Source organism: Sorex fumeus, unplaced genomic scaffold, assembly GCF_029834395.1.
Source record: "Sorex fumeus unplaced genomic scaffold, SorFum_2.1 ptg000072l, whole genome shotgun sequence".
NCBI lineage: Eukaryota > Metazoa > Chordata > Mammalia > Eulipotyphla > Soricidae > Sorex > Sorex fumeus.
The window spans coordinates 11,193,427-11,219,970 of record NW_026606129.1 but is presented as its reverse complement, the minus strand read 5'-3'; the positions used below and the strand labels follow the sequence as shown (position 1 = coordinate 11,219,970).

At 52.6% G+C, this 26,544-nt stretch overlaps 1 protein-coding gene across 1 annotated transcript; it reads left to right on the top strand.

Moving 5' to 3' along the window:
• On the top strand, positions 1–21,566 carry CCDC174 (coiled-coil domain containing 174). The gene is made up of 11 exons (XM_056129585.1): positions 1–101; positions 3,340–3,444; positions 4,563–4,663; positions 7,975–8,033; positions 10,099–10,270; positions 13,486–13,581; positions 14,651–14,793; positions 15,214–15,308; positions 16,108–16,240; positions 18,311–18,463; positions 20,544–21,566. Exons 1-11 carry the CDS (start codon positions 60–62, stop codon positions 20,828–20,830), a joined length of 1,386 nt encoding a protein of 461 aa, XP_055985560.1. The 5' UTR covers positions 1–59; the 3' UTR covers positions 20,831–21,566.
• The last annotated feature ends 4,978 nt before the right edge of the window (positions 21,567–26,544 follow it).

Below are 26,544 nucleotides of genomic sequence, written 5' to 3'. Positions count from 1 at the left end.
TCGAGGCCTCCGGGGACGAGGCAGGCGTCCACTCCGGGCTCGAGCTCCGTGGCGCGACCATGGACCGGAGGAAAAAGCCCCTGGACGTGACGGCGTCCTCTGTGAGTACGGGTCTAAAGGAGGACACGGGCCCCACGGACGACGTTGTTTCTCACTCGGGCACCCGGAAGGCGCCGAAGGGCCGAATGTTGAGCCTGGCCTGGGGCTGCGCGGTCAGCAGTGGCCCTGCCCGCCCGAGGGCCCTTGGGACGGCAGAGCGGGGCGCGGGCTCGGGGTCGGGGTCGGCGACCCAGGCCCCCCAGGCTGTCCGTCCGGCCCCGCTCCCCGGGCGCAGGCAGCCGGTCACCGCCCTTACACGGTTCTTCCCGGGGGACCCGGGCTGGACTCGCGTCTCGGCCACGACGTCAGAGCAGGTGTCATCGCCCGGTGTCTTAGCTGGGAATTTATTGCCGCTCACTCAGGGGGGACCAGGGGGAGCACCCAGAGTGCCCCGGCACCGAGAAGTGGGACAGTTCCTGTGTTTCAGGGTGAAGCACCGAAAAGCCGCAGAGTCGAGCTGTTGGGACCGACTCAGCGGGGCGGTTCCGAGAGGGGAGATGACGCCTGGCTGGGAAATAAGCAGGACCGGGGGGCCGAGAAGGGGAGGGGGCGGTGGGGGGAGCTGGCCTTGTGTGTGGCCTCTGAGACACCTTGGTCTCCAACGGGAAAGATTTTGTTAAAAAGTTTGTAGCTTTTGCAGCCCTGCCCCTGTGGTCTGCTACGATTCAATCGATTCCCTCCACATTGGTGATCACTGGGCTCAAATCTGTTGGGCTCTGGAAGGGAGCTTTACAAGAGGTCAATTTCTGTGTGTGTGTGTGTGTGTGTGTGTGTGTGTGTGTGTAAACCATCCTTTTGCCGGTTTCCCTCCTGCTAAAGCTGAGGCACAGGCACTGCGATCTGCCCAGCTGTCCTGTTTCCTTTCCTTCGCTGGAATTTCACATTTTTGTTGTTGGATTTTACCTGCACTTAGGGATCACTCCTGTCAGGCAGGGGTGGAATGGGGGGACCGAAAGGGGTGCCTGGGATGGAACCCTGGTCAGTCATGTGCAAAGCAAACACCCTACCCACTAGTACTATCCCTGCAGTCTCCTGAATTTCCCCTTCCTTTTTTTGTTTTTGGGCCACACCTGGCGATGCGCCAGAGTTAATCCTGGCTCTGCTTTTAGGAATGCCTCCTGTGGTAACTTGGGGAATTGTATGGGATTGCGGGGGACCGAACCTGGGTCAGCCGTGTGCAAGGCAAACACCCTCTCCTCTTTACTATCTCTCTGGGCCCCCAGAATTTCCCTTCTGGAACCTGAGGTTCCGCTCTGGCAGACAGCAGCGAGGCGCTGTTCTTCATTGCTCCCCCCGTGCCCTTTATTTCTGGCTGTTGGAGTCTTGTTTCTCTCTCTTTTTTTTTTTCTTTTTGGGTCACACCCAGTAATGTACAAGGGTTCCTCCTGGCTCTGCACTCAGGAGTCACTCCTGGCGGTGCTCAGGGGACCCTATGGAATGCTGGGAATCGAACTCAGGTTGGCCGCGTGCATGGCAAACGCCCTCCCCGCTGTGCTGTCTCTCCAGCCCCAGAGTCTTGTTTCTCATCCTGAAGACTCCACTCCAATTGCTTCCAGTGACTCGGGCCATAGGAAAGGCTCCCTGTGGCTGGCGCCCACAGTTCATGGTGTGCATCTCATCTCCCTGGGGTCAGACTCTGCCCTGCTAGTTAGATGAGTCTCTGAGGCATGAGTGGGTGTTGTTCATGAGTGTATCCTGCTCCTCAGTGTTAAGTGCCAGGCATGTGCGGGTTCTCAGCTGGTAAGCACAGGCGGTTCCCTCTAGAAATAATAAATTGAGCGAATCTATTAGTGAACTGTGTGGCCACATTTGCAGCTGCGCGAAACTTCATACTATACACCTACCCATACTCCAAGAGTACCGCACCACATTTGATGGAGTTCAAAGTAGGAGGCAACCAATTTTTTTTACATATATATATACATATATATATATAAATATATGGGCTAGAGTGATAACACAGCGAGTAAGGCATTTGCCTTGCATGCAGCCAACATGGCCGACCCGAGTTCGATTCCTCCGCCCCTCTTGGAGAGCCCGGAAAGCTACCGAGAGTATCTTGCCCGCACGGCAAAGCCTGGCAAGCTACCCGTGACGTATTTAATATGCCAAACGCAGTAACAACAAAGTCTCACGGTGGAGACGTTACTGGGCCCGCTCGAGAAAATCGATGAACAACGGGAGGACAGGACAGTGATAATATATATATATATATATATATATATATATATATACACACACACATATAGGGGCTGGAGCACAGCGGGTAGGGCATTTGCCTTGCACGCGGCCGACTCTGCCGACCTGAGTTTGATTCCTCTGCTCCTCTTGGAGAGCCCGACAAGCTACCGAGAGTATCTTGCCTGCACGGCAAGCTACCCATGACGTATTCGATGTGCCAAACACAGTAACAATAAGTCTCACAATGGAGATGTTACTGGGCCCGCTTGAGCAAATCAATGAACAACAGGAGGACAGTGCTACAGTGCTATATATATAATATATATATAATATATATATAAAAGCACACAAGGCTCAACTTCTAACAACATGTTAGTAATCTCTTAAAGAAGGACTTAATTGCCTCTGGGTGGAATACAGCAGTCCTCACCTTTTTTCCTCTAAGAATACATTTTTGTAATATTTTCAGTGGTTTTTCATAACAAACAATATAAAATATATTATTTCCGTTCTGCTTTGGGGCAAGGGATTGGGGTTTGGGATGGAAACACCCGATATACGGTGGTGGGAAGGGAAGGGGTAATGGTGGTGGGATTGGTGTTTGAATATTTAATGTAATGAAATATTGTGAACTACTTTATAAAATAAAAAATGATAAAAATTAAAAATAAAAGCAAAACAAAACAAAATAATAAATTGGGCGTGCGATGAGATTACCCTGTGCAGAGGCCAGGGCTGGTGCGGGCAGAGAAGGTGCCTCATGGCAACCACTGCCGGAGCCCCCCCTGCATCGACCTTCCTCGGCCCTCCCCTCTCCCCTGCCAGGGGTCAAAGCCTTTGAAGGTTGAACCTGTCAAAGGAATGGATTGTCAGCCGAGCTGGAAAGAAAGAGAGCCTGTGTTTTTGTACTGGAGTCTGCTTTTTAAATCCGTTAATTTTGTATTCATGTTTGCCCATTTATAGGAACTTGAAATCTTGTTTTGGGAATGGTAACTTCGAACACTAGTTGGTCACCAGAATTGATTTCGTGTTCTCATTTGCTTCTGGGTTTTATTCTAGTTGGTGGACCTGAAGGCCGAACTCTTCCGGAAACAAGAAGAATTCAAGCAAGAAAAACTCCTAAAAGATTCTGGAGTTTTGGGGAAACCAAAAACAACTAACAAGGTGAAAATAAGTATTGTCATTGGGAGTTTGGGATTGTTTTCCTTTTGGTCACACACTCACGGATTATTCCTGGCTTTGCACTCAAATTATTCCTGGCAGTTCTCAGGGGACCACATGTGATGCCAGGGATTGAACCCAGTTGGTTGCGTGCAAGGCAAATGCCCGCCCTGCTGCTCTAGTCCTGATCGTTGGGTTTTGAACAAGGGAGAATTTAACTTAGGTTTTTTTCAAAGTGGTCATGATACCTACTTCATGTAAATATCATGATGGGGGATATTATAAATAAGGATATTGTATAGTTATAGGAATTTGTAAATATATAAATAGGCAATATCATAAATAAGAGAAAATTTCCATTTTTTGTTCTATCATCTATGTGAAGTGTGTTAAATGTTAACATGGATATTGGTAAGTTTTTTAAAAAGCACATTGTACTGCTTTTACTTCTACCTGAATTGCATATGCTTAATTGTATAGGCTTTATATACTAAAGTACATGCTTTGTGGTTTGCGTACTTTTCCATGGATGATTGTGGAGAGCCTTCTAGGTGTTACGAATCTAGAAATGTTGGGACCGAGTGATAACATAGCGAGGAGGGCACTTGCCTTGAACACTGGCTTCAGTGCCTGGCATCCCATATGGTCTCTTGAGCCCCACCAGGAGTGATTCCTGAATGCAGATCCAGGAGTAACCCCTGAGCATCGCTAGGTGTGGTCCAAACCCAAAAACATCTATAATGTTTAGGTAGTATGGAAATATAGCAGAAAATATCAGGAGCTTTAAGAGATGTGTTTTTCTAATTTTAGTTGTTATTTATAGTAGTAATTCTCTCAGGCATACATTTTCATCAGAGTCTTGAATTAGGTTGTAACCATTCAGTAGATAAAAGGTAGAGAAGTAACTGTAATTTCACAAAGCAATTCTTTGTAGGTTTTATTTTCCCCAGCAAGAGCTTTGCCTTACACAGTCTCTTTGCAAGACATTGGTTGGCTGTTCCCAGGCCTAATTATCCCCATTGAGCGAGAAGCGCTAATTATCTCTCCGGTTTTATTCTTCAGCTGTTCAATCAGTTTTTGCAATCAGATGGTTTATTTTGTCTTTTTTAATGATTCTCCAGAAACCGAGTATCTGGACCAAGCAGAATGCAGGGGTTTCCAGCCGGGCTGAGAAGGATGCCGAGGAGAAGATCGAGGAGCAGAAGACGTTAGACAAGGCGAGGTAAAGTGAGAAGAGCGTCCTCTGAGGCCGCCACCCCAGGAACGGAAGCTCAGCGGGACATTTGATTCTCTTCCTTCTGTCTGGTTGTCCTCCCGGCCAACTACCTGCAAAAACTGCTCTAGAAATCCCAATGCGTGTAGCCCTGTAGGAAGTCAAGGCTTCCTCTCGGTCTAAGCTGAAAGGGGCAGAGGAGGCAGCTCTGCGTCTGGGGCCCTGGGTTGAGCCCACCCTCCGCACGGTCTCTTGAACGCCAGGAGAAATGTCAGAGTCCTCCTTGGAACCTCTGTCAGACCCCAGGTTCTTGGGACGTGTCTGCAATGGTCTGTCATGGTGATGTTCCCCCCAACCCCGCCCCCCCGGGTCGTATGATGTTAGTTTAGGAGCTGGCCCTAAAATTTCCTTCCTGGTGTTTTTTCCAAACTTCTAAACAGAATAATTGAAAGACTGAAAAACATTCTAGCATTCTTCACTTTATATATTTTTTGCTTTTTATGGGGAGATTTTTTGTTAAGCATCTTGATACTTGAACTATTTCAGTATTTATTGTCTTAAGAATGAGGCCGTGATCACTGCTCTGCTGTCAAGCTCCCAAAGTTTTGTTTCATGTTTGGGTCACGCTTGGGAGTGTTCAGGACTTGTTTCTGTCTGTGCTCAGGGATCACTGCTGGTGGTGCTGGGGGGCTGAGGGGGGTGCCGGGGATGGATCGCGGGTAAGCCACAGGTTAGAGGCAATACTCTGCACCTTGCACTGTCTCTTCTTCCTCAACAAAGTTGGTGGTTTTGTTGTTGTTGTTTTTTTTTTTTTTTTAGTTTTTGGGCCACACCCAGCTGTGCTCAGGACTTACTCCTGGTCCTGTTCTTAGGGATCACTCCTGACAGGCTTAGGGTACTATATGGGGTGCCAGGGATCCTGCCTAGGTCTGCCGCATGCAAGGTAAGTCCCCACACACCTCCGGCCCCTCAAAGTTCTAATGATAGATTAATAGTATGAACTCTATCGCCCTGTCTGAGTTCACCGATTACCACAGTGTGGTCAAGTTGTTTAGGGACTCGACAGATGATGTAGGGTAACAGTGCTCGCTTGTACACGGCCTGCCCTGGTCCCCTGAGCACCTCTGGGTTTATCCCTGGAAATCCAGCAGCTCAGGGCCCCAGAAACATGGTGTCCTCGGGTGCTTGCACTGAACAAGTCGGCTTGGCCAAGAATCAGAGTTGCTGTGCGTGAGAGTGCCCATCCTGAGCGCCTGCTGGGAGTAAGTCCTCTAGAGTGTAGAACAGGTCAGAATTCAGAGGGCCAGGGTGTGGCTCGAGGGCAGAGCGCTGGTCTTGTGCGAGACCCAGGGTTGGATTCCTGCTGCCTCTGGGTTCCTGAGCACTGCTGGGTGAGGACCTGATCAGAAACTCACCCTGAAACGTAGCAAGACTCGGTGGAGATTATCATTGCCTTTCGTCCTCAGAACCCTTTGGTCTCTATTAAATCTAGAACAGTTCCCCTTAGCTTTCCTTTTCGTCTGTCGTGCCAGTTGGTATTTGTCAAGAGATTGCGCACACTCAGCTTCGGGCTGACGGTGGTCCGGGCACACCCGAGGCGCGGGGTTCGCGTTCTCGCAGGGACACGACTGGGGTGCTTCCTGTCAGAAAACAGCATTATTGGTGATGGCGAGTTTGATCACGTGATTCAGCTGATCGCCTTATCAGCTGCCTCTTACTGGTTCACTGCATTGACGTTGGTTTCAAGATCGGGCTGCTTCTCCTTTCTTTCATCCTCGGTGTTTGTCATTCTCTCCTCCCGCCGTTGGCAGTGCCACTAGTCTCAGAACCCCGCGCTCTTTTGCAGACGCCATGTACTGAAAACTGCCAAGTTCCGTCAGCAATTTGGAGTCTGAGAATGAGTCAGGGTGTCGCCCACTCGGGAGGGTGTATTTTCAGGTTCTTTTCGAGATCATCTTTGTCACCACTAGTTGGGATTTAATTGGGATTTGAGCTCTGTGGAAAGGTGCCATAGTTTCTTGGTGTTTACTCTCTATTTGGGTACTGTGCTGTGGTTTTTGTAACTGTAACTCTATTTTCTCTGGGTTAATTTCTTTTGGCGGGGGCTACACCTGGCAATGCTCAGGGGTTGCTCTTGGCGCAGTGCACAGGAGTCACTCTCCCTCCTGGCACTGGGCTCCCACAGTGCCCACTGTAGGGGCTGCCAACCTGCCAGCTGAACTTTGCTGAGACCGAGCTGGCCCCTGAGCTCTCGGTGCATGCAGGACAGCCCACCTCCTCCCCCTCTGCTGACCCCGCGCCGAGGCCTTCCCCAGCTTCCCTGTGTCTGGAATCCCCCATCCAGGGATTTCCTCACTGTCACTGTCCCCTTCAGCACCCGAGCCCCAGAGAGCTGGGGCCCGGGAAGGAGCTGCCGAGGGGCTCGTGGGACGAGAGGAGACGCAGGGGCAAGACTGATGCCCTCTCTCTCTGTGCCAACTGACCATCTCACCACACCCCCGAGAGGCCGAGATGGGATTCCCTGTTGTGCAGGGAACTGAGTTATCAGGGAGGTTGAGGAATTTGTCCAGAGTGTACAACTGTGTGACGGGGGTGGGGGTGGGGGGGTGTTAGTGCCCCAGGACACTAGAAAGGAATTTCTCAGTGACCAGAGTGAGGGTAAGGCCCTGCACACAGCTGACCCGGGTTCGAGCCTCGGCACCACATGTGGTTCCCCAGCTCCCACCAAGAGCCAGGAGTGAGCCTGAGCTCTGTGCAGTGTGGACCGCAGAACCAAACAAGCCAAAGAAATAAAAACAAACAAGAAATGAAACGAAATCCTCTCTGATTCTTCATGGGTGAAGCCCAGAGGCGTGCACTGGGGTCCTCACACAAATCAATGTTTCTAGATAGTTGATTTTTTAATTTTCCTATTAGTTTCTGCTTCAGGGCCACGCGGCAGTGCCCAGGGGCCTATAAACCGAACAGGGGGTCCCAGTCGGCCTGGCCCTGGGCCTCCTGCCTCTGCTCGGCTCTGAGCACAAGCCTGTTGAGGCCTTTTCGGTTGCATTTCACCCAACAATAAGCTGGCATCCGTTTGTTAATCAGCTGGTGATTGCGACCTGCCGTTATCCAGGCAGTGTCTTTGGCTTGGTGACAGTAACAAGCAAGAGGGGCCGCTCCCTCCTGGAGCTTGGGTTGAGTCAGCAGAGGCCAGGCCTGTCCCTGCCCGCCTCATCCGTCCCCACTGCAAGAGGGGGCAGCCGTTGGCTGGGGGTGGGCGGCCTTCCCGGGAGCGGCGCCCACGGGGCCGTTTCTAACCTTGTTTGGTTTTCTCCTAGGGAGAAACTGGAAGAGAAAGCCAAATTATATGAGAAAATGACTCAGGGAGACTTTATAGGTAAGTAGCAGTTGCTTGTCTGTTCTTTGCTTTCTGTGAATCATGCCGCCTTGCGTGACTTTTTTCTTAAAATAGTTACAGAAATAAAAACAGCTGTAGAAGCAGGGAGTTTTTAAACAAAAATCAAAGCGATCCTTGTGAGTCCTACTGGCCGGACTCTGGGCTGATGCTGAGACAGTGTGGTCAGCAGCGGCTTCTGACTGCCTAGTGGGGCCTTGTGCAGTATACGCCAGGCGGGATGGAGGCCGGGAGGGCAGCAGGGTCGGGAGCCCGGTGTCCGGGCGTCACAGCTGTCCGAGCTCTCGTGAGGCAGCGCTGAGAGAGCAGCTCAATGCACCGGAAGCGTTTTGGTGGCTTGGTTTATTTCATTGTTTGCTGGGTTGGGGCTGAAATTCAGGGCCTCACGGATGCAAGGCGAGTGTATCCGTGCTCTGCCACTGAGCCCAGCCCAGCCCGGGGATTTTTAGTCTCTCTCCTCTCGAGTCCTGACTTGGGAAGGCGTTTCTTGCCGATAAAGAAGTTCCTGTGGGAACACGAGAGTCACAGGAGTGGGGAGCTCTGGACGTCTGGTTGAGTCTGAGCAAGCGAACCCCCTCCTCCTGATTGGCTTATTGGACCTGCATGTCCTTTTTATTTTTGTTCTTTTTGGGTCACACCTGGCAGTGCTCAGGGGTTCCTCCTGCCTCTGCACTCAGGAGTTGCTGCTGGCTGTGCTTGGGGGACCGTATGGGATGCCAGGGATTGAACCCGGGTTGGCCGCGTGCAAGGCAAACACCCTCCCTGCTGTACTGTTGCTCCAGCCCCCTGGACCCGCGTGTATGAATGGCGAGGTCTGCTCCCCAGCGGAGTGGGGGTCGCATCCTCTGATAGGCACCGAGCGTCTGCCCTAGGGCATGGCCTGTCCTCGGAGAAAGATGCAAGTGACTTCTCTCTTTCCTTTCTCACTGGCTCTCTTTTTTGGGGGTATCTTTGGGTCACATGTCAGTGGTGTTGGGCCTGCTCTCGGCCCTGTTCTGGGGGTTTCTCTTGGCGGTGCTTGGGACCGTGCAGTGCTGGGGATGGAGACCCGGCCTCCTACACGCAGTGCCGACATTTCACCCATGAGCTGGCTCTCCAGCCAGCAGATGACTTAAATCAGGCATAACCAAACTCCACAGAAAAGTATTTGCATACACACCAGCCATCCTGGGTTTGTTTGGAGTCAGAAATGGTTAGCTTCCAGGGTGCGTTTTATTAGGATTATTATTTTTTTTAAGTTTTCTGTTTTGGTTTTGGGGCCACACCGGCGATGCTCCGGGGTTCTCCTGGCTCTTTGCTCAAGAATCACTCCTGGTGGGGCTCTGGGACCATATGGGATGCCAGGGGTGGGGGCGGGGTGGGGAGGGTCAAGCCTAGGTTGGCCGCGTGCAGGGCAAGCGCCCTTCCCGCTGTCCCCTTGCTCTGGCCCCTGTGCCCTGAGGGTGGACGGCATCTCTGGGCCTGTGTGTCCTGCAGGCCCCGTTCCCTGCCCTGGCCTGAGAGTGTGTCCTTGGGCCAAGGTCTCTGGTCACCTGTTCCAACCCCTCACTGCCTCACTCCCGTGGAGTTGCCAGGGTGATGCCCGAACCCGAGCGTCCTCTGCCGGTGTGGGAGGTGCCTCTGGCTCTCCGGGTGTGGCCAGCCCAGTCGCTTGGTGCTGGTTCTGTTTCCTCAGAGCTGCCTGCTGAAGCAGGATGGTCCAGTGCACTGACGCCGCAGCAGAATCTGGGGCTGAAGGTTGTGCAGAGTGTTGCTGGGGTCCCCGTCCCAGTGGGCTGCAGCCTGCCGCCAGGGAGAGCAGGGTTCGGTCCTTGTGCCCGCCGCTGGGTCTTCCCGGGTTTCGTTTTCTTCCTGGGTGTCAGTGTTCAAAGCTGGTGTGTCAGGGGCCAGAGGACAGATGCAAGGGCGCTTGCCTCGTCCGGCCAACCTGGTTTGATCTTGGCACCCAGATGGTCTCCCAAGCCGGCTGGTAGTGACCCTAAGCACAGAGCCGGGAGTCAGCCCTGGGCACCGCTGAAGGCCCTGATGACTTGCTCTTCTGTCCTAGACGAAGAGGTGGAGGAGATGTACCTGGTGGACTTCAACCAGAAGATCATGGACAGACATCGGGAAAACGGGGCACCTGCTGCCCACAGGCCCGCGGGGGACAGGGAGGACGAGGAGGAGGAGCGCCTTTCCGAGAAGGACATCCCCCCGCCCCAGGACCCCAGCGAGGAGTGGTGAGTGCCAGACCGTGCAGACTCCCCCGTCGGACCTGTGTGTCCCTGTGTGTCCCGGGGCTCTGACCACAAGACTCTCTAGCATTCGTAGTTTCCTTTTGAGACTCTGAAGTGACCACACCCAGCGTTGCTCTGGGAATACTCCTGGCTCTGTGCTGGGGGTGTGTGTGTGTGTGTGTGTGTGTGTGTGTGTGTGTGTGCTGGTTGAGTGTGCTGGTTGAGTGTGTATGTTTCAGGCATATGTGTGTGGGTGTATGGGGGATGTGTATATATATAGGGTATATGTGCTGGGTGTGTGTATGTCCAGTGTGTGGGTGTATGGGGGGTGTGTATGTGTCGGTGTGTGGGTGTATGGGGTGTGTGTGTATGTGTGTACTCGGTGTATGTTTGTGTGTGTGCATGCTGGGTGGTGTGTGTATGCTGTGCTGGGGCTGGGGATGTGTGTGTGTGTGTGCTGTGTGTGTGTGTGTGTGTGTGTGTGTGTTGGAAGTGGGGTCCCCCCGCCCGTCTCAGGGACCTTGCAGCAGCAGGGGTGGATCCATGTTCAGCATGTGCTCAGCTGTGAGCTCTGGGTTTGCAGCCGTGGGCCTAGCCCAGGGAGGAGGGGCCACACACAGACGGAGCCCACTGGGCTGATGCTGGGCAGCAGTGTGCTGGCCTCCCCGGCACGGAACACGCTGCCCTGCTGTCGTCCATGCTGGGCTGGGGCTGTGTTCCAAGGGACAGGCGGGCAGGGTGGGCGCCATGACCCCCGGCCTGGGGAACGGGGCCCTTCTCTGCCCGGGCTGCGCGGCTGTTCCCTCGCCTGCCGCACAGGCTGGGTGACGGTCTGCCTGCAGTTCCTTTCAGAGACTGAGCGTCCCGGCCTCCTAAGAAAGTCAATCTGTGTATTACCTTGTTGATGAATGATGGGGAAAAAAGTATGTTTCTTTTTTCCTCACTTTTTTGGGATTTTGGGGCCACACTGGCGGCACTCAGCGCTTACTTCTGGCTCTGCACTCGGGGATCCTCCTGACATGTTTGGACCCATCGAACCTGGGTCAGCTGCCTGCGAGGCCAGAGCCTTCCCCGCTGGACTATCACTCTGGCCCCTAGAAAAAATAGGAGGTGCGCTTAGTGCATCCTTCTTGCCCAGTGGTGCTGGACGTGCGTTGTGGCCTGTGCCTTCCCGGCCACCAGGGCCCCTCGAGGTGGGCCTGGCCCGCTGACAGCAGTGACTACCCTGCCTTGCCGCTTCTCCGCCGGGCTGTCTGTCCGGAAGCTCTTCTCCTGGGACAGAATGGCTGTGATTGCTTTTCATCGCCGAAATCGCTCTCCCTTGAGAGGTTTAACGTCCTCGATTTTCTGCCTTTATTAATGCCCATGTGATTGCAAGCGTTTGTCAAGTGATGGGAAGAGTTTGAAGGGCAAGCCAAGGTCTCCCTGCCACCATTGGCGCCGGAAGGCGCACTGCAAGCGGTTCCGATGCTCTCAGTGTCTCTGAATCAAGCTCCAGTAAGATCTTTTCCGTAGTTCAGTTCCAGGTGGTGAAAAATCTTTCTGCAGAAATATAGTAAATAATTACGCAGACCATCTGGCTAGAGGCTTTTCTTCCTCTATTCATATGAAGTGGGGGGGAGAGAAATTTGAGTAAATTTCTGTAATTTGAGATTTTATTTATTGTGGTAATCAGCTTGAGGATTAGAGTAGCAGATTCCCAAGCATTCAGTTTTTCAAATACGAGCTAACAATTGGAATTAAGAACTAGCGGTGTGAGCAAAAAGAAATTGCAAGCGAAAGCAAAGCTGCACGCGTGGGAGTCTGACTGTCTTGGCGTCCCAGCGTTCTGGGCTCGGCCTCTGCTAAGCCTCTTGCTAACGACCGGGCAGGGCGGGGGGAGTCTGTGTGTTGGGGCCGGAGGTACAGCACAGGGGTTAAGGCACTTGTCTTGCCCGTGGCTTGACGCTGGCACCACAGAAGCACCCCCTCAGCACGGCGGGCGTGGGCCACACTCCCCTATGGCCCCCCACTCCCTGCCCCGCCCCCCAAAGATCGGCAAAATCCCTGCCCCTGAGTTAGAAAAATCTGTTGCAACATAATGCAGAGGGAGCGGTTTCCTTGCAGGTGTCCCGTGGTCCTCTAGGGGCGCCAGAGCACGTCCGTGGCCCTGCTCGTGGTCTGGCTCCCGTGGCCGCTCAGAGCAGGTGCATGGGAAGAAGGCTGCGGGGTGGGGGGAGGGGGAGGGCACTTCTGGGGTGCAGCCGTCAGTGCCGTCTGGGTCCTCTTCAGAAAGGCTCCAGAGGACCATGTCTTATACTGAGAAAAAAAAAGAGTAAAATTCCTTTATTTAGAGAAATATGAGCAGAGCTAAATTTCTGTGTTTAAGAGAGAACATGGTGGGGTGGGAAGGGGGACTTGAGCCATGGGACATTGGGGAGGGCGGCTGACCCGGGTTCCACCCCCAGCACCTCCTACGGTCCCCCGAGCACCGCCAGGAGTCACTCCTGAGTGCAGAGCCAGCAGGAGCCCCTCAGCATCCCTGGGTGTGGCGCAGAAATTACACAAAAATTATAAAAAATAAACAGAGCACGGGCTTCTCCGCGTGGGAGGGAGCCGGGAATCCGTGCCTTAGGTTGGGGTGTGGGCAGGCTGTGAGCTAGAAGATGCCCACTGAGAAATTTTTCATTCCTTGGGAAAGCGTGAACCTTGAGAAGAAATGAACGAATGAAATGTTTGATTTGGGAGGACTGAGGGAGTGTGTGGAGAGCGTGGCGCCCCCACAGTGGGGATCGGCCGAAGCAGTTGGGCTGTGATGGGTGTGTGTGTGTGTGTGATGGCTGTGTGTGGGTGTGTGTGTGTCATGGGTGTGTTTATGTGTGTGTGTCATGGGTGTGTGTGATGAATGTGGGTGTGTGTGTGTCCTGTGCTTTGCTGTTGAGCTGTGTGCCCCTGGGTGTCGCCTTCATGTCTGTGTGCTGACTGTGTCACACACCGCCTTCTGAGATGTGGCAGCAGGGGTCTGTGTTTGTCCCTCATTTCTGGAACCACGTAGGTGACCAATTGTTCTCTGTCTTTCTACCACGATGAAGATTCCACAAGGGCGCGGGGCACAGTGTGCAGAGCACGGGTGGTCTCCCGGCTTCTTTCGGCACCTGCTCCCCCCCCCCCCCCCCCCCCCCAAGGACCCTGCGGTCCTGCCTGAGCCTCACATCTGCCCGTGTGTTTGTGTGTTGCAGGGTGGATTACGTGGACTCTCTGGGCCGGTCCCGGCGCTGCATGAAAAAGGATCTGCCGCACCTGCTGGAGCTGGACAAGAACCTCCAGGGGAGGCTGTGAGTGTGCAGCCCGGGGAGGCCATTGGTGTTCCAGTGGGGAGGGAGGGAGGGAGGGACGGGCGGGGCTGGCGCCGTCTGCCTCTGTTTACTGGGAGGATATGTGACGGCCCGCGTGAGACGAGCCCGACACAACCAACGTGCAGCCGTGTGCTGGAGGCCTCTGAGGAGAGTCTCCTCACCCCGCGTATCCTGTGTGCAGGGGGCAGCAGGTGGCTGACTCGCTTTTTCTTTCTTTGTTTGAAGGAAGGACTTTACACTCGATTCCTGCCCCCGTGAGGCCTAAGATTGCTCTAAGTGTTCACTTGTTAAAACATGTTAAACTTGGGGCTGGAGCGATAGCACAGCGGGGAGGGCGTTTGCCTTGCACGTGGCCGACCCGGGTTCAATTCCCAGCATCCCATAGTGTCCCCTGAGCACCACCAGGAGTGATTCCTGAGTGTAGAGCCAGGAGGAACCCCTGTGCATCGCCGGGTGTGACCCAAAAAGCAAAAAAAAAAAAAAAAAAAAGTTGTTAAAACTTCTTCCTGGGGAGAAGAATCCCTGTCACCAGGAGATCTTGTGTGAAGGTGTTGGGAGAAAGTCCACCTCGTCCTGAGTTTGGGCTTCAGCCGTGAGGCGGGGCTGGGGGGACTCGAGGCGGTGTCCGCCGAAGCATCCTGTAGTGCCCCGGCCGTGTGGGACCCTCTGGAGCTGCCTGTGGCTCTCTCCCCCCCACCCTCTCCCTCCCTCCTCTCTCTCTCTGTCACACACTCTCTCCCCCGCCTCTGTCCTCTTCTCTCTTCTCTCCCTCTCGCACTCTTTATCTGTCTCTCTCTCTCCCTCTCTGTGTGAGGACCCGTCTCTCTGTCTTCAGAAAGTGGTTTGTCGGAAGCGTCCACTCTGCTGGGGTCAGGGACAGCCGCTTGCCTGAGGAAAGCGGAGCTGGTGTCTGTCGGTTCCCTGGGGTGTTGTGAGGCAGGAGCACCCAGGAAGCCGCTGTCACCTTTCACTGTGGGCGTCGCCTGCCGTCCGCCGTCCGCCGCCCTCAGCCCTCGGTTAACCAGAACTCCCTCTTGCTCTCTCCCAGTTTTCTCAGCCCTGCCAATGAGAAATCCTTACTGTCGGAAGACATGCGGAAAGAGCTGCAGCGCCAGGAGTGGGAGGAGGAAGAACGGGAGGCCCTGAAAAGGCCCATGGGCCCCATCCACTACGAGGACATCCGGGAAAACGGTACTGTCGCCCGCCGCCCCCAGGGCACTCCTCGTTCACTGCAGGCATGAAGGGCGCCTTCAGCAAGCACCAGCTCTTGCGTCCGAGTAGGAGATTCTCTGGTGGACATTGAAAATGTCCCCTTTGTTCATTTGATGGCCTACACACACACACACACACACACACACACACACACACACACACACAATGACTTTCTAACAGAGGATCTATTAGTTGCCGAGACAGCCCGTGGCTGAAAGTCAGTGCGTTTTTGTTGCCCTGACCGCTGGCCAGACGGGATGGAAATTGCTTTCGCTTTTTAAAAATTTGAAACCTCCGCCTCTTTCTCGCACTTCTTTTTCGCTTCCGCAGAGTTTGTCCCAGCTCCGATGTTCTGATCAGAAAGATCTAATCTCTCTGGATCCTTTTGGCTTATTTCAGAGGCCCGGCAGCTTGGTGTTGGCTATTTCGCCTTTGCCCGAGACAAGGAGCTTAGGAACAAGCAGATGAAAACGCTGGAGATGCTGCGTGAGCAGGTACCTGCCAGGTTCCCCGCTGAGGCCGAGCCGGGTGGGACCGTCCAGCCCAAACACCGCAGAGGGAGGCGCTGCCCACGGGCGTCTGGCCCGCGGGGCATTGTTCAGTCAGGTGGGAGCGTCAGAGCTGCTTCCTGGCTGGGGTGTTAGATGAGGCTCGTTCCTGAGGGGTGAAGAGCAGGACTGCTCGGCGTCTGGCCTGGTGTCCAGGGTGGCTGGAGCGCCTGCCAGAAAGCGTCAGCCCCTCCACAAGTCTCCTGGGCTCGTCTCCGAGACTGCGGGAACTGCGCTTTCTTTAAAGAGAGAAAGGGATGAAATAAGTTTGTGTTTAGAATAGGCGCAATATTTTATTCTTTTGATTTCTTATTTTTTCTTTAAAAAAAAAATTTCTTGGGGCTGGAGCAATAGCACAGCGGGTAGGGCGTTTGCCTTGCACCCGGCCGACCCAGGTTCGATTCCCAGCATCCCATAGGGTCCCCCGAGCACCACCAAGAGTGATTCCTGAGTGCATGAACCAGGAGTAACCCCTGTGCATCGCCGGGTGACACCCAAAAAGCAAAAAAAAAATTTTTTTTCTTTTAAATTGAATCACAGAGAGAGATACACAGCACAAAATTGTTCATGATTGGGTTTCAGTCACACAGTCTTCCTGTCCCTTCACCAGTGCATACTTCCCACCGCCAGTGTCCCCAGGTTCCCTCGCGTTTCCTGCCTTGCCCCCATACACACACCATATTCTATTTTTTAAAACAGAAATACTGTGATTTGGCATAAAAGAATCTTTTTATCTTCTGCCCAGACCACGGATCAGAGAACAAAGCGAGAGAACATAAAGGAAAAGCGGAAGGCCCTGTTAGAAGCACGGCTCGCTAAACTGCGGCAGAAGAAGATGAAGAAGTCAAAGGAGGATGGAACCGAGGAAGGAAGTACAGGTACGTCGTGGCCCTCTTCCTCTCAGAAGGAGATAAGCGACACGGTGGCCTTGCTCGTCTTGGGGAAATACAGTTCCCTGGGCCTCCTTGTAGCATGGGGGGTGGACATGCCCTGTGGCCTCACTGCCCGGCTGGCAGCCTGCCTTTGAGGTGTTGCCAGGAAGTTTTCACAGCCCGAGTGATGTAGAGAGATGATTCTGGGCGTTGCTAGTTTGTCACGAGAACACTAACAAACGTACATTGTACTGCTTCATAGCATGATGTAGCTTAGTAACAGATTTCCAGAAAAGACCTTTTCAGATAAACTATATGCTTTAGACTTAATTTCAACTGTACATGTTTTAGACTTAATTTTGCTTGGAAAAACTCTCAGTTTGTATTACTTCACATGTGCATGTTTTAAAGAAAACCATTCGCAAAGTGAGTTAATAAGCTGGACTGGAGCGATAGCACAGCGGTAGAGCGTTCGCCTTACAAGTGGCCAACATGGCCGACCCGAGTTCGATTCCTCCGCCCCTCTCGGAGAGCCTGGCAAGCTACCGAGAGTATGCGATATGCCAGACACAGTAACAACAAAGTCTCCAATGGAGACGTTACTGGGCCCGCTCGAGCTCGAGTTAATAAGATAAAAATCAATTTAGAAATACGGGAACAGCAGGTAGGGCGTTTACCTTGCATGTGGCCGGCCCAGGTTTGATCCCTGGCATTCCCCAAGCCAGGAGTGATCCCGGAGTGCAGAGCTGGGATTAAGTATTGAGCAGTGCCCGGTGTGCTTCCCCCCTCAAAAAACTGCCGGAGCTTCTGGAGGTACAGGGAGAAGGGGGGTGGTAGCCCATCTCCGCCATCCCTGATTCCATGAAAGCCTGAAGATTCATTGCGAAACCTTCATGCCTGAGTTTTTCAACAGATTGATTTCTGTATGAGGCTTGTCCTGAGCAGTGAGCCCAGCCAAGAGCATGGCGGTGATTGTGGAGTGTGGGGGTTTTTGCCTGCCAGGGCTCTGTTTGGGCGGGCGTGGAGCTCAGCCCCCCCTCCGCCCCCTAACCTGGGGGCTAGAAGGATCTCTAACTTGTTGATCTCTTTTGAGGTTTATTTATGAGTCTCTGGGTCATGGCAGGTAAAAGAGCTTCCTGGGTGCCCGAGGTGGCTCATCCTTTGAGTTTTGAGTTGAGACCAGGAGCATTTCGGAGTTGGGCTCTCATCTGTTTTATAGACATGCCATCTCCTGGTGACACATAAGACTCTGTGAAGTGTTTCTCTGTTTTTTTTTTTTTTTATTGCTTTTTGAGTCACACTCAGCAATGCACAGGGGTTACTCCTGGCTCTGCGCTCAGGAATTGCCCCTGGCAGTGCTCAGGGGACCATATGGTATGCTGGGGATCGAACCCGGGTTGGCTACATGCTAGGCAAACACCCTACCCGCTCTGCTATCGCTCCAGCCCCCCAGTGTTTCTCTGTTTTGTTCTGCTCCTGAATATCTTGTAATTCTACAGGATGTGACGGGCTCTCACGGTCTCTCTTTTAAAATAACCAACTCTGTAATCTCATTTTCTTTTAAAATACAGCCAGAGTTGAATAGCCTACACTCTGTCACCCACACTTTCTCACCTACCCTGCCACCTACAGTCTGTCACCCCCGCCCTGTCACCTACACTCTCACTGGCTCCACCTCTTCCTCAGCAGCCTCCCTGCTTTCGCTTTTACTTTAGTCCAGACTTTCCTCGACTGAAGTTACTAGAGATTTCCAGTCCTTTACCTCTTGGTCTAGAGCGCAGAGTAGCCTGATGAGACACTTAATTCATCCCGCGTTTGGATGTTGGTTCTCGTCACTTTCTTCCTGTGGAGTATTTCTGCGTCTCCTCGTCTATAAAGTGGGGGTAAAACAGAGTGCCAAAACTGACTTTATATTTGAGTTTTTGCAACTGAATCAGTTATTGTTAGGTCCTTCGCCCACTGCTTGGGACATGCTAGAGTCTCCGGAAATAGCATCTGTAACTTGAAGGATCAGCGTGTTTCTGTTCACGTTTATTTTGTCATCGTAACGAAATCTTACTCCCTTGCGAAACCTAGATGGAGATGTGATTGGACCTTTGCCACCAGAGCCAGAAGCTGTGCCACCCCCACGTGCAGCCGCCCCCAGCAGCAAAGTCGAGGTCATCGTCCAGGAGCGGAAGGACACCAGGCCCGGCGTGCCCCACGTGCGGGAGTGGGACCGAGGGAAAGGTAAGGGCACCGGCACCCCTGCCCAGGCGCATGTCAGTCTGGGGCCGCTCAGGGTCCTGTGAGGCACGGTGGAGTCCTTCAGGCCCTTGAACACCCAGACGCCGTCTCTGTAGACGGGAGCACTTACTGCAAAAGGATGGGGTTTCTAAAAGGTTCTTGAAAATTCTCTGAAATTGTTGCTGCCTTCATGGTATTAGAGTTTTGAATTCTGTTTCTCAGAAATTGCTTTTTTTTTTTTAACTTTATGGGTCACACCCGGCGATGCTCAGGGGTCACTCCTGGCTCTGCACTCAGGAATTACTCCTGGCGGTGCTTGGGGGGCCATATGGGATGCCGGGGATCGAACCCAAGTCAGCCGCATGCAAGGCAAACGCCCTCCCCGCTGTGCTATCACTCCAAGCTCAAAACTGCTTTTTTTTTTTTTCAGCCGGGAGTGGGGTGGGGGTGTTGTCGGTGTTTTTTGGGCAGTAGCTGGCTATGCTCAGTCTCTGTGCCTACGGATCACTCCGGCAGTGTTGGGAGGGCAGAGTGTTGTGTGCGAACATGGTCCCTGCTGGGTGGTCTCCGGCCCCACCAGCTGCTTCCTGAGCCTGCGGGAGCTTTGGTGTTTCCAGGTGCTCTGTGCCTTCTCATCCTACCCTGTGTTCTGCAAGAGGGTTGCGAGCTGGACCGCTGATCTGGGCTCATCTTTGATTCTGTTGAATCATGAAAACTGTCCGTCCACCACGATGCAGCGTCTCTCAGGAAGAGGCTCTGGTTTGCATCTCTTTAGAGGGAACGTTGGCACAGAGTGATGGTACAGCGGCTCGGGCGCTTGCTTGGCATGCAGCTGACCTGGTTGACCCCTGGCACCCCTTTCGGTCCTTTGAGCCCTGCCAGTCGTGAGCCCCAAGTGCAGGGCCAGGATTCAGCCCTGAGCACAGCCAGGGGTGACCCCCGTCCCCCTCAGAAAATTAAAGATTATCTTAGCATTAACTCGTGCCGTTCAACCACTAAAGTAAAAGATAGCAAAACGGTGTGTGACTTTTTTTTTTAATTTCAATTTAATCAACAAACATTAAAAGCTTGTTCAATACTACTTGTTACCTTTTTTCAAAAAAGTTCTTATTTACTGAATTCTCTTTCAATGAATAAGAATGTTTCTCATCATTTCATGTCTCCCAAAAGTGTATACTACATATATATTTTTAAAAAATTTATTTATGGAATCACCGTGAGAAAAGTTACAAAGCTTTCAGGTTTAAGTCTTGGTCATACAATGATCAAACACCCCTCCCCTCACCAGTAATTATTTTTCACCAACAGTGGGTGACTTTGGTTACGGCTCCCGTTGGGAACAGATGAAATACCCAGATCGGTTCCAGCAAGTTCTTTCAGTCGCTGAGTGAAGGCCGGGAGGGTGGCCTTGCTGGAGGCCAGGTGACAGAGCCTCTGAGACTTCACTGCAGCTTGCCCGGGCCCGTGCTGGCCCCAGTGTCCCCCTCCCAACAACAGTGAACAACAACAACAAATCCCAGATACTTGCAGACTTTGCCTCTGAATTCCATAGCAAGTTGCTTGTCCTGTGAATGGTCATTCGGATACTTCAGTCTGGCAAATGCATCTTTTCAGAAAATAGACATTAAAACCAGCTGATTTCGCTACTTTTTTTGCGGGGGGGAGGGGGCATAAACCGACAGGCTGGTCCTAATTTTCAGAAGCAGCTCTTACATCAGGGGAGGTGAGGATCTGATTTTTCCATATTTTCATGACAGATGGAATGTTGGTGTCTCTGGCTCTGTCTCCTGTCGTGTTTCTCCACAAACCCTGCCTTGATCTTCCCCCTTCTGGAGAAAACCAACCACTTCTGTCCCTTAGCCTGGTTCCTGATCCTTTCTTTAGATTTTACACAGTCTCTTGCTGTCCTTGTTCACCAGAGAAATTGAGATGATCCTTAAGAAATGCACACAGTGACTAAAGAGTACTAGTGAAAAGTGACCGGATTCAGCAACCGTTGTTTAAATGATATATTGATCTTTGTTTTAATAACGACCAACATTCAGCAATTAGCGCTCACACTATTCTTTCTTATCTCCACTAGAGTTTTCCTTTGGCTACTGGTCCAAGAGGCAGTCGGAACTGCGGGCCGAGCGAGATCCTGAGTTCGCCCCACCGTCGGATTACTTCCTGGGTCAGAGGAGAGCTGGGCCTGGGAGCAGCAGGCCAGGGCCAGCACACGGTGACCCGGGCCAGTGCCCTGGTCAGAGGCCCGCACCCAGCGCCGCACACGCGCCAGCCACCGCAGCCCCCGAGAGCCCGCCGCAAGCCCCCACAGTCACGTTCGAAACTCTGGATGATATGATATCCTATTATAAACAGGTGACCTGAACCTCCAGCCAGCCCGACAGGGCGACCCTGGGGACGTGCCTCCCCCCGCTCCCCGCAGGGCCAGCACTGTCAGGCCTGCCTCCCGCTGGGATGGACACGTGCGCGTGGCCCTTCTTGGCTCTGTTGCTCTCTGCCTTACGTGGCAACAGTCACCTCGATTTCCACGGAAGCTGTGACCCAGTGTCTTTCACTCCATCTGAAGCTCCGTTCTATTCCCTGTCCAGTACTGACAGGCCAGCAGGCATCCTTGTTCTAGGAACTCTGAGGCTCTAGTAGTCGCCAGAGCATCTGCGGGAGCAGTTTTTGCCAGTGACGGGGGTAAACAGGAGCCAGAGTGATCTGGTCTCCCAGGGGCCATGGTTCTGGTGGCCTCTTGAGTGGGGTCATTGAGATGATGAGCAGGGCCAGGGAGGGGAACTGCAGGAGGGCGACGCTGGAGCCACTTATTGTCGCCCCCTCCTCTGTCACAGTTCCTGCTACCGATGCTCAGGGACTTGGGCTCAGGCCTGGGCAGATGTGGAGGCTGCACGAGTGTCCCGGCACTTCCTGGCTGAGCGCCACGCCCCTCACCCCACCCCTCACCTCCCCACTGCACCTGTGTCCCTGACTGCCTCCCTGGGCTCCACCCCGGTTCCCGTCATTCTTGGGGACTGGATGCGCGGTCCGTTCCCACAGTGGCGTCCGTGGGGGCGCTGCTCTCGTTATCTGGACCCGGGGGGCTTCTCTGCAGTCCAGGCCCCAGTTGTCCCCCCAATACTGAACAACAACAATAAATCTTGGTTACTTGCAGACTTTGCCTCTGAATTCCATAGCAAGTTGCTTGTCCTGAGAATGGTCATTCGGATACTTGAGACTTCACTGCAGCTTGCCTGGGCCCATGCTGGCCCCAGTGTCCCCCTCCCAACACTGAACAGCAACAAATCCCAGATACTTGCAAGCTTTGTTCAAATATGTCTTTTCAGAAAATAGACGTAAAACCAGCTCATCTTGCTTTTTTTTTTTTTTTTTTGGTAAAAACTGGCAAGCTGATCATACTATTCATAGTGAAATTGCAAAGCGTTTAGAATATCCAAAACAAATTTTGAAAGAGATCCAAGTTGGAGGCTTGACTTCAGAGCTCCAGGGTTTGGCACAAGGTGGCACCAGTGAAAGGATCCATGGATGCGAGGATAGATCCGTGGGATCCAGAAATACACCCAGACACCACGGTCAGGGTGGGGCAGTGCCACCAGGGCCGCCCCTCAGGGAAAGAATGTCCTCACAACTTGATTCTGCGTCATCTGTGACCCTCAACTCATTCAAAACTCGGCTGGAATTGCCGCAGTGACCTCAGAGTAAGAACGTAGGATGGAGCAGAACAAGGCGGGAGGCCATGGGGAACTTGAAATAGAAAAAAACAACAAAACATTAGAATGTTAAGCTCCAAAAAGAGGGAATTGACCAGGGCCAGATAATGGTAGAACTGGGGAGGCTGGTTTAGGGCCAGGGTGAGAGGACACTTAAGATAGCTCAGTCCACGGTGGGGGGGATCGGCCCGCAGTCAGGAGAGCCACAGCGCATGGGTGGATAACTTGGTGTCGTGAGCCCACTCGTTCCAGACCCCGACGAGGCCTGTCTCCAATACCAGTCACCTCTTCTCCCGGGCCTGTTTTATACCAGTGTGTCCAGCAGAGGGCGTTAGAATTCTGAGATTTCAGGTTCCCACGTGACCTGCACTGGCACCCAGAAATACGTCGAACTGTTCTGTGTCCGAGTTTTAGGAACCACATTGTGAAAGTGGATTTAATGGGATGATAGACTTTTTTTTAGTTCACTGTTAAAATATTCCAGCGCTTTCAGTATAGAAAAGATACAGTAAAATATTTTGCCTTTCTTTGCCTACAACTCATTAGACTCCACATGGAGATGTTCTATACATTCATGTACAGACCATCTCGGGGTGGACGCTGCCTCTTCATCAAGAATACCTGATCGGTCACAGGCTGGGGAGATGGCGCAGGGCTTAAGGCCTCTTGCCTTGCACCCAGGTTTGATCACCTGAGCCCCACCAGGAGGGATCCCTGAGCACAGAGCCAGGAGTAAGCCCTGAGCAGAGCTGGGACCAAAAAAGAAAGAAAAACAACTTGATTCGTCTTTAGAATTTGTAAAATATGCAGTTGAAAAGTTCGACACATATTTAAATTGTCCCTAAAGCAAAATACACTAAACATTTTAAACCACTCAACATACTTAAAAGTTTGCTAGTATCAATCGCTAATATAATTGAGTCTTAAGTTCAATTTTAAGTGAACAAAATTGGAGTTCCTGGCCCGCAGCCACATTTCAGTGCTTGAAAGACATCCTTGGCGCTGCATTACGGCTTCCGGTCTCTCCACATTGCTGTGGTTTCTCTCCACATGTCCGTCCTGTTAGTGACCAAAGGGTAACTTTTGGGAAACGTTCCTGAGACCAACATCGAGCACTCGGGACCCCTTTCTGGCTGTGGTAAGGGAAAGGAGGCCACATCTTCCTTAGTTCTTTGTAGCTAGCACTAAGCGGAATATTATGGATCAGAAATGGCTTTGAATTATTTATTTTCATTGTAATCATTCTGCCAGGCCTTTGTGTGTTTGATAACAGTTCATTTGAATTAGCTAAATAAATCATTTTGTTTGCCCGCAAAATTCCCTATGGAGAAACTTCAAGTCCATATATCCGCGAGGTTCCCGCTACGTATAGCCACACACGTGCCGAAGGCGGTGGGGTCATTAATTTTCCCTTAAAGCCACAGCTTAGGCTGGAGCCTGGTTTTCAGCCTGCTCGTTGTGACATAGAGCTGAGGCCGTGGAATTTGGAATTCAGTGCAGGGGTGGGTACTGGTCTTTACAGTTACTACATCAGAGAGTCGCCTTGCCATCTGTGTCTCTCTCAGCCAGTAAGTTGAACTAAGTCCGTTGTGTGTCACACGGTTCATGTAAAAAACTGTATGGCCAAGGTAAGCGATGGTTCTTGAAAATACTTGGGTGCCCGCTGAAAAAAGAAGGAAGCGGGGGTCCCCCCCCCCCCGCCCATGCGAGTCAGCTTGCTGCCCAGGGGGTCGTTAGCCTGTGGTGCTTGGTGTGAAGAGGGGAGGAGATTGGGGTAGATGATGGAGTATTTAGGGGAAAAATCAGAGAATCGGGTCATCTTCGTAAGAAGCTATCACCAGCTGATCTGTTAGTGTTTCCTGGGAAATTCAGGGCTGTGTTTATCTTTCCACGGCTAGTGTGTTTGTGTACGGATGGTAGGATGTTGGATGTGAGGTATACAGAGAAAAGTTCCCGCTTTTTCGCCTTCCGTTTAAACAGTTTCTCTGCTACGTTGCTAACCTTCGTGTTCGCTCTAACTCTGAAAGCTCATTCGCTGGGTGACAGTTTGGCTGGGCTGGGAGTGTTTTTCTAGAGATTTCTCTTGCTCTTGGTCCCTAAAGCTGCCTGAGCTCGAGCTGGCTGGGTAGGCCGAGGCTGGAGCCCTCAGTCCTCCATCCACCGGTCACCAGCTCTCTCAGCATCCCACATGTGATGGTTCGGGATTGTTTGTGGAATCTGGGAAATGGCAGCGTGGGTCCTGCTCCCCGGCCCACTCTCCTGTGGGCTGGTGCGTGGCCTAGAAGTGGACCAGGAAGGCCCCAAGTTTGGCTCCTTTCTGAAAACCCCGTTTGACAGGGAAGGGCGGTGCATCTCGGGTCCGGTCACGCCTCGCTTACAATTTTGTGGGATGTGTAATTAATGGAAACATACTGGCCGGTGCTCGCGGGGGCTGGGGGAGTGCAGTGCTCCTGAATAGTGCTCAGAGACCCTGGATCCCCACAGCAATCCTTGGTCATCCAGGGTCAGGCCATTGTCAGCCTCTCGCCCCGACTACTGCCTCTTCAGGATCATTCGGTAGCCGAGTTTGTGAGACTGGGCCCAGGTATTCTTCCTTGTCGCCTGGTAGTTCAGCACCTCGATGCCAGTTTAGAATCTGTCCTCGCTGTTTCCTGCGCCCCTTGGCTTTTGGGGTTTTGGGGTCTTGCTGTTCATTCAAGCAGCCTTCCCTGCCTCAGCTGTCCCCTGGCACTGCTAACGGGGCAGAGACCCTGGGCCATGCGGGCTCCTTCTTTTTTTTTGAGAGTAAAACAAGGATATATTCTCTCACACACACACACACACACACACACACACACACACACACACATATATACATATATATTTGAGAACATAAAAAACATTTGAGTGACATCCATACCACATTTTTTTTCTCCTCTTTTTTTTTTTATTAGTGAAACACCATGAATCATACCACATTTTTAATTCATTAGTATCATTACATCTGCCATTCTGTTCCATTGCCTTCTTATTTACAATTACATCTAAATGCAATTTAAAGTATTTTTTTCTAAGATAGTTTTAATTTCTACTGGTTGAACAATGGGAGGACGGTGACAGTGACAGTGACTGGTTGCTTTGTATATGCTTTATAAAATCGAAGAGGAAATCTGTTTAAAGTCATAGTATTTTCATATGCTGCTTTTTAATCTTCCAACACAAATATTTTATTGATATCAACAACTGATTCTAAGAACTGGGTTTGGGGGAAGATCAGCACAGCTCGGGGGACGAAGAGGAAGAGGTGGGGGCTCCTCCTTACCTTCCCCGGTGGTCTGGCCAGGAGATTGGGCTACAGTCCGTGCCCAGGGACAGAATGTCATTGCCGCTGCAGGCCCCGCAGGCAGCTCTGGCCCCGATCCGCCATCCCCCAAGCTCCGGCTGCCTCTGTCGCGCCTGAGGGACCTGATTCTGTCCAGGGAACTGTCTGCAGAGCAGAGCACAGGGGGCACGGCTCCTGCACCTCCTTCCTCCGTCCCCGCCTTTTCTGCCTGTGGGGTGTGTGTGTGTGTGTGTGTGTGTGTGTTGCATGAAGTGATACCAGATTAAGGATGCGTAAGAGGTGGGGAAACTGCTGCTTTGTACTGCCAAGATAATGTAAGACCGGGCGGGCATATGAGAGCATGCGTACTTCTCCAGATCATCGGAACTCTCAAGTTTTAGCTTGCCCACTTAATGTCAAAGTGGTGGCTTGGTTCTGCTTCCTGCTTGCAGGGTAGCGTCCAGAGGCTCATCCTAAGGTCCTGACTTAGCACCAACAAGTGTGTATGGTCTGGGGGCCACACCCAGTGGTGCTCAGGAATCCCTCCTGGTGGACTCGGGGGCCCCATGGGGTGCTGGGGATCGGATCCAGGTCAGCTACGTGCCAGGTCTGTGCTCTCCCACTACCCTGTCACTCCAGCCTCTGTCTCCTTGTGAGCCCACTCTGCTCTTCTGAGCCTGAAGGTGAGCCTGGCCTGACGCTGTCCCTATCCACTCGGCCTGGCCTGACGCTGTCCCCTTCCACTCAGCCTTCCTGTCCTGTCTCCAGCCTTCCCGGGACCAGCGCCTCCAGCCCAGTCGCCAAGTTTCTCCGTGTGCTCTCGGGTCCCAGCAACAGGACACCGTGTGTACTGGTCTCTAGTGTCCACCCCTGGTCCCCCCACTCCGTCCCCGTCACTTGCTCTTCCCCACCTGCTCAGAACTGCCCCCTCTCACCCTGGTCTGTGGGGCCTGGTCTGTGGCCCCTGGTCTGTGGGGCCACACACACACACACCCCTGCCACATCAGGAAACTCCCTGGGGGTGACGTTACTGGCATCAGGCTACACACTTGCCATGCTATGAGCTG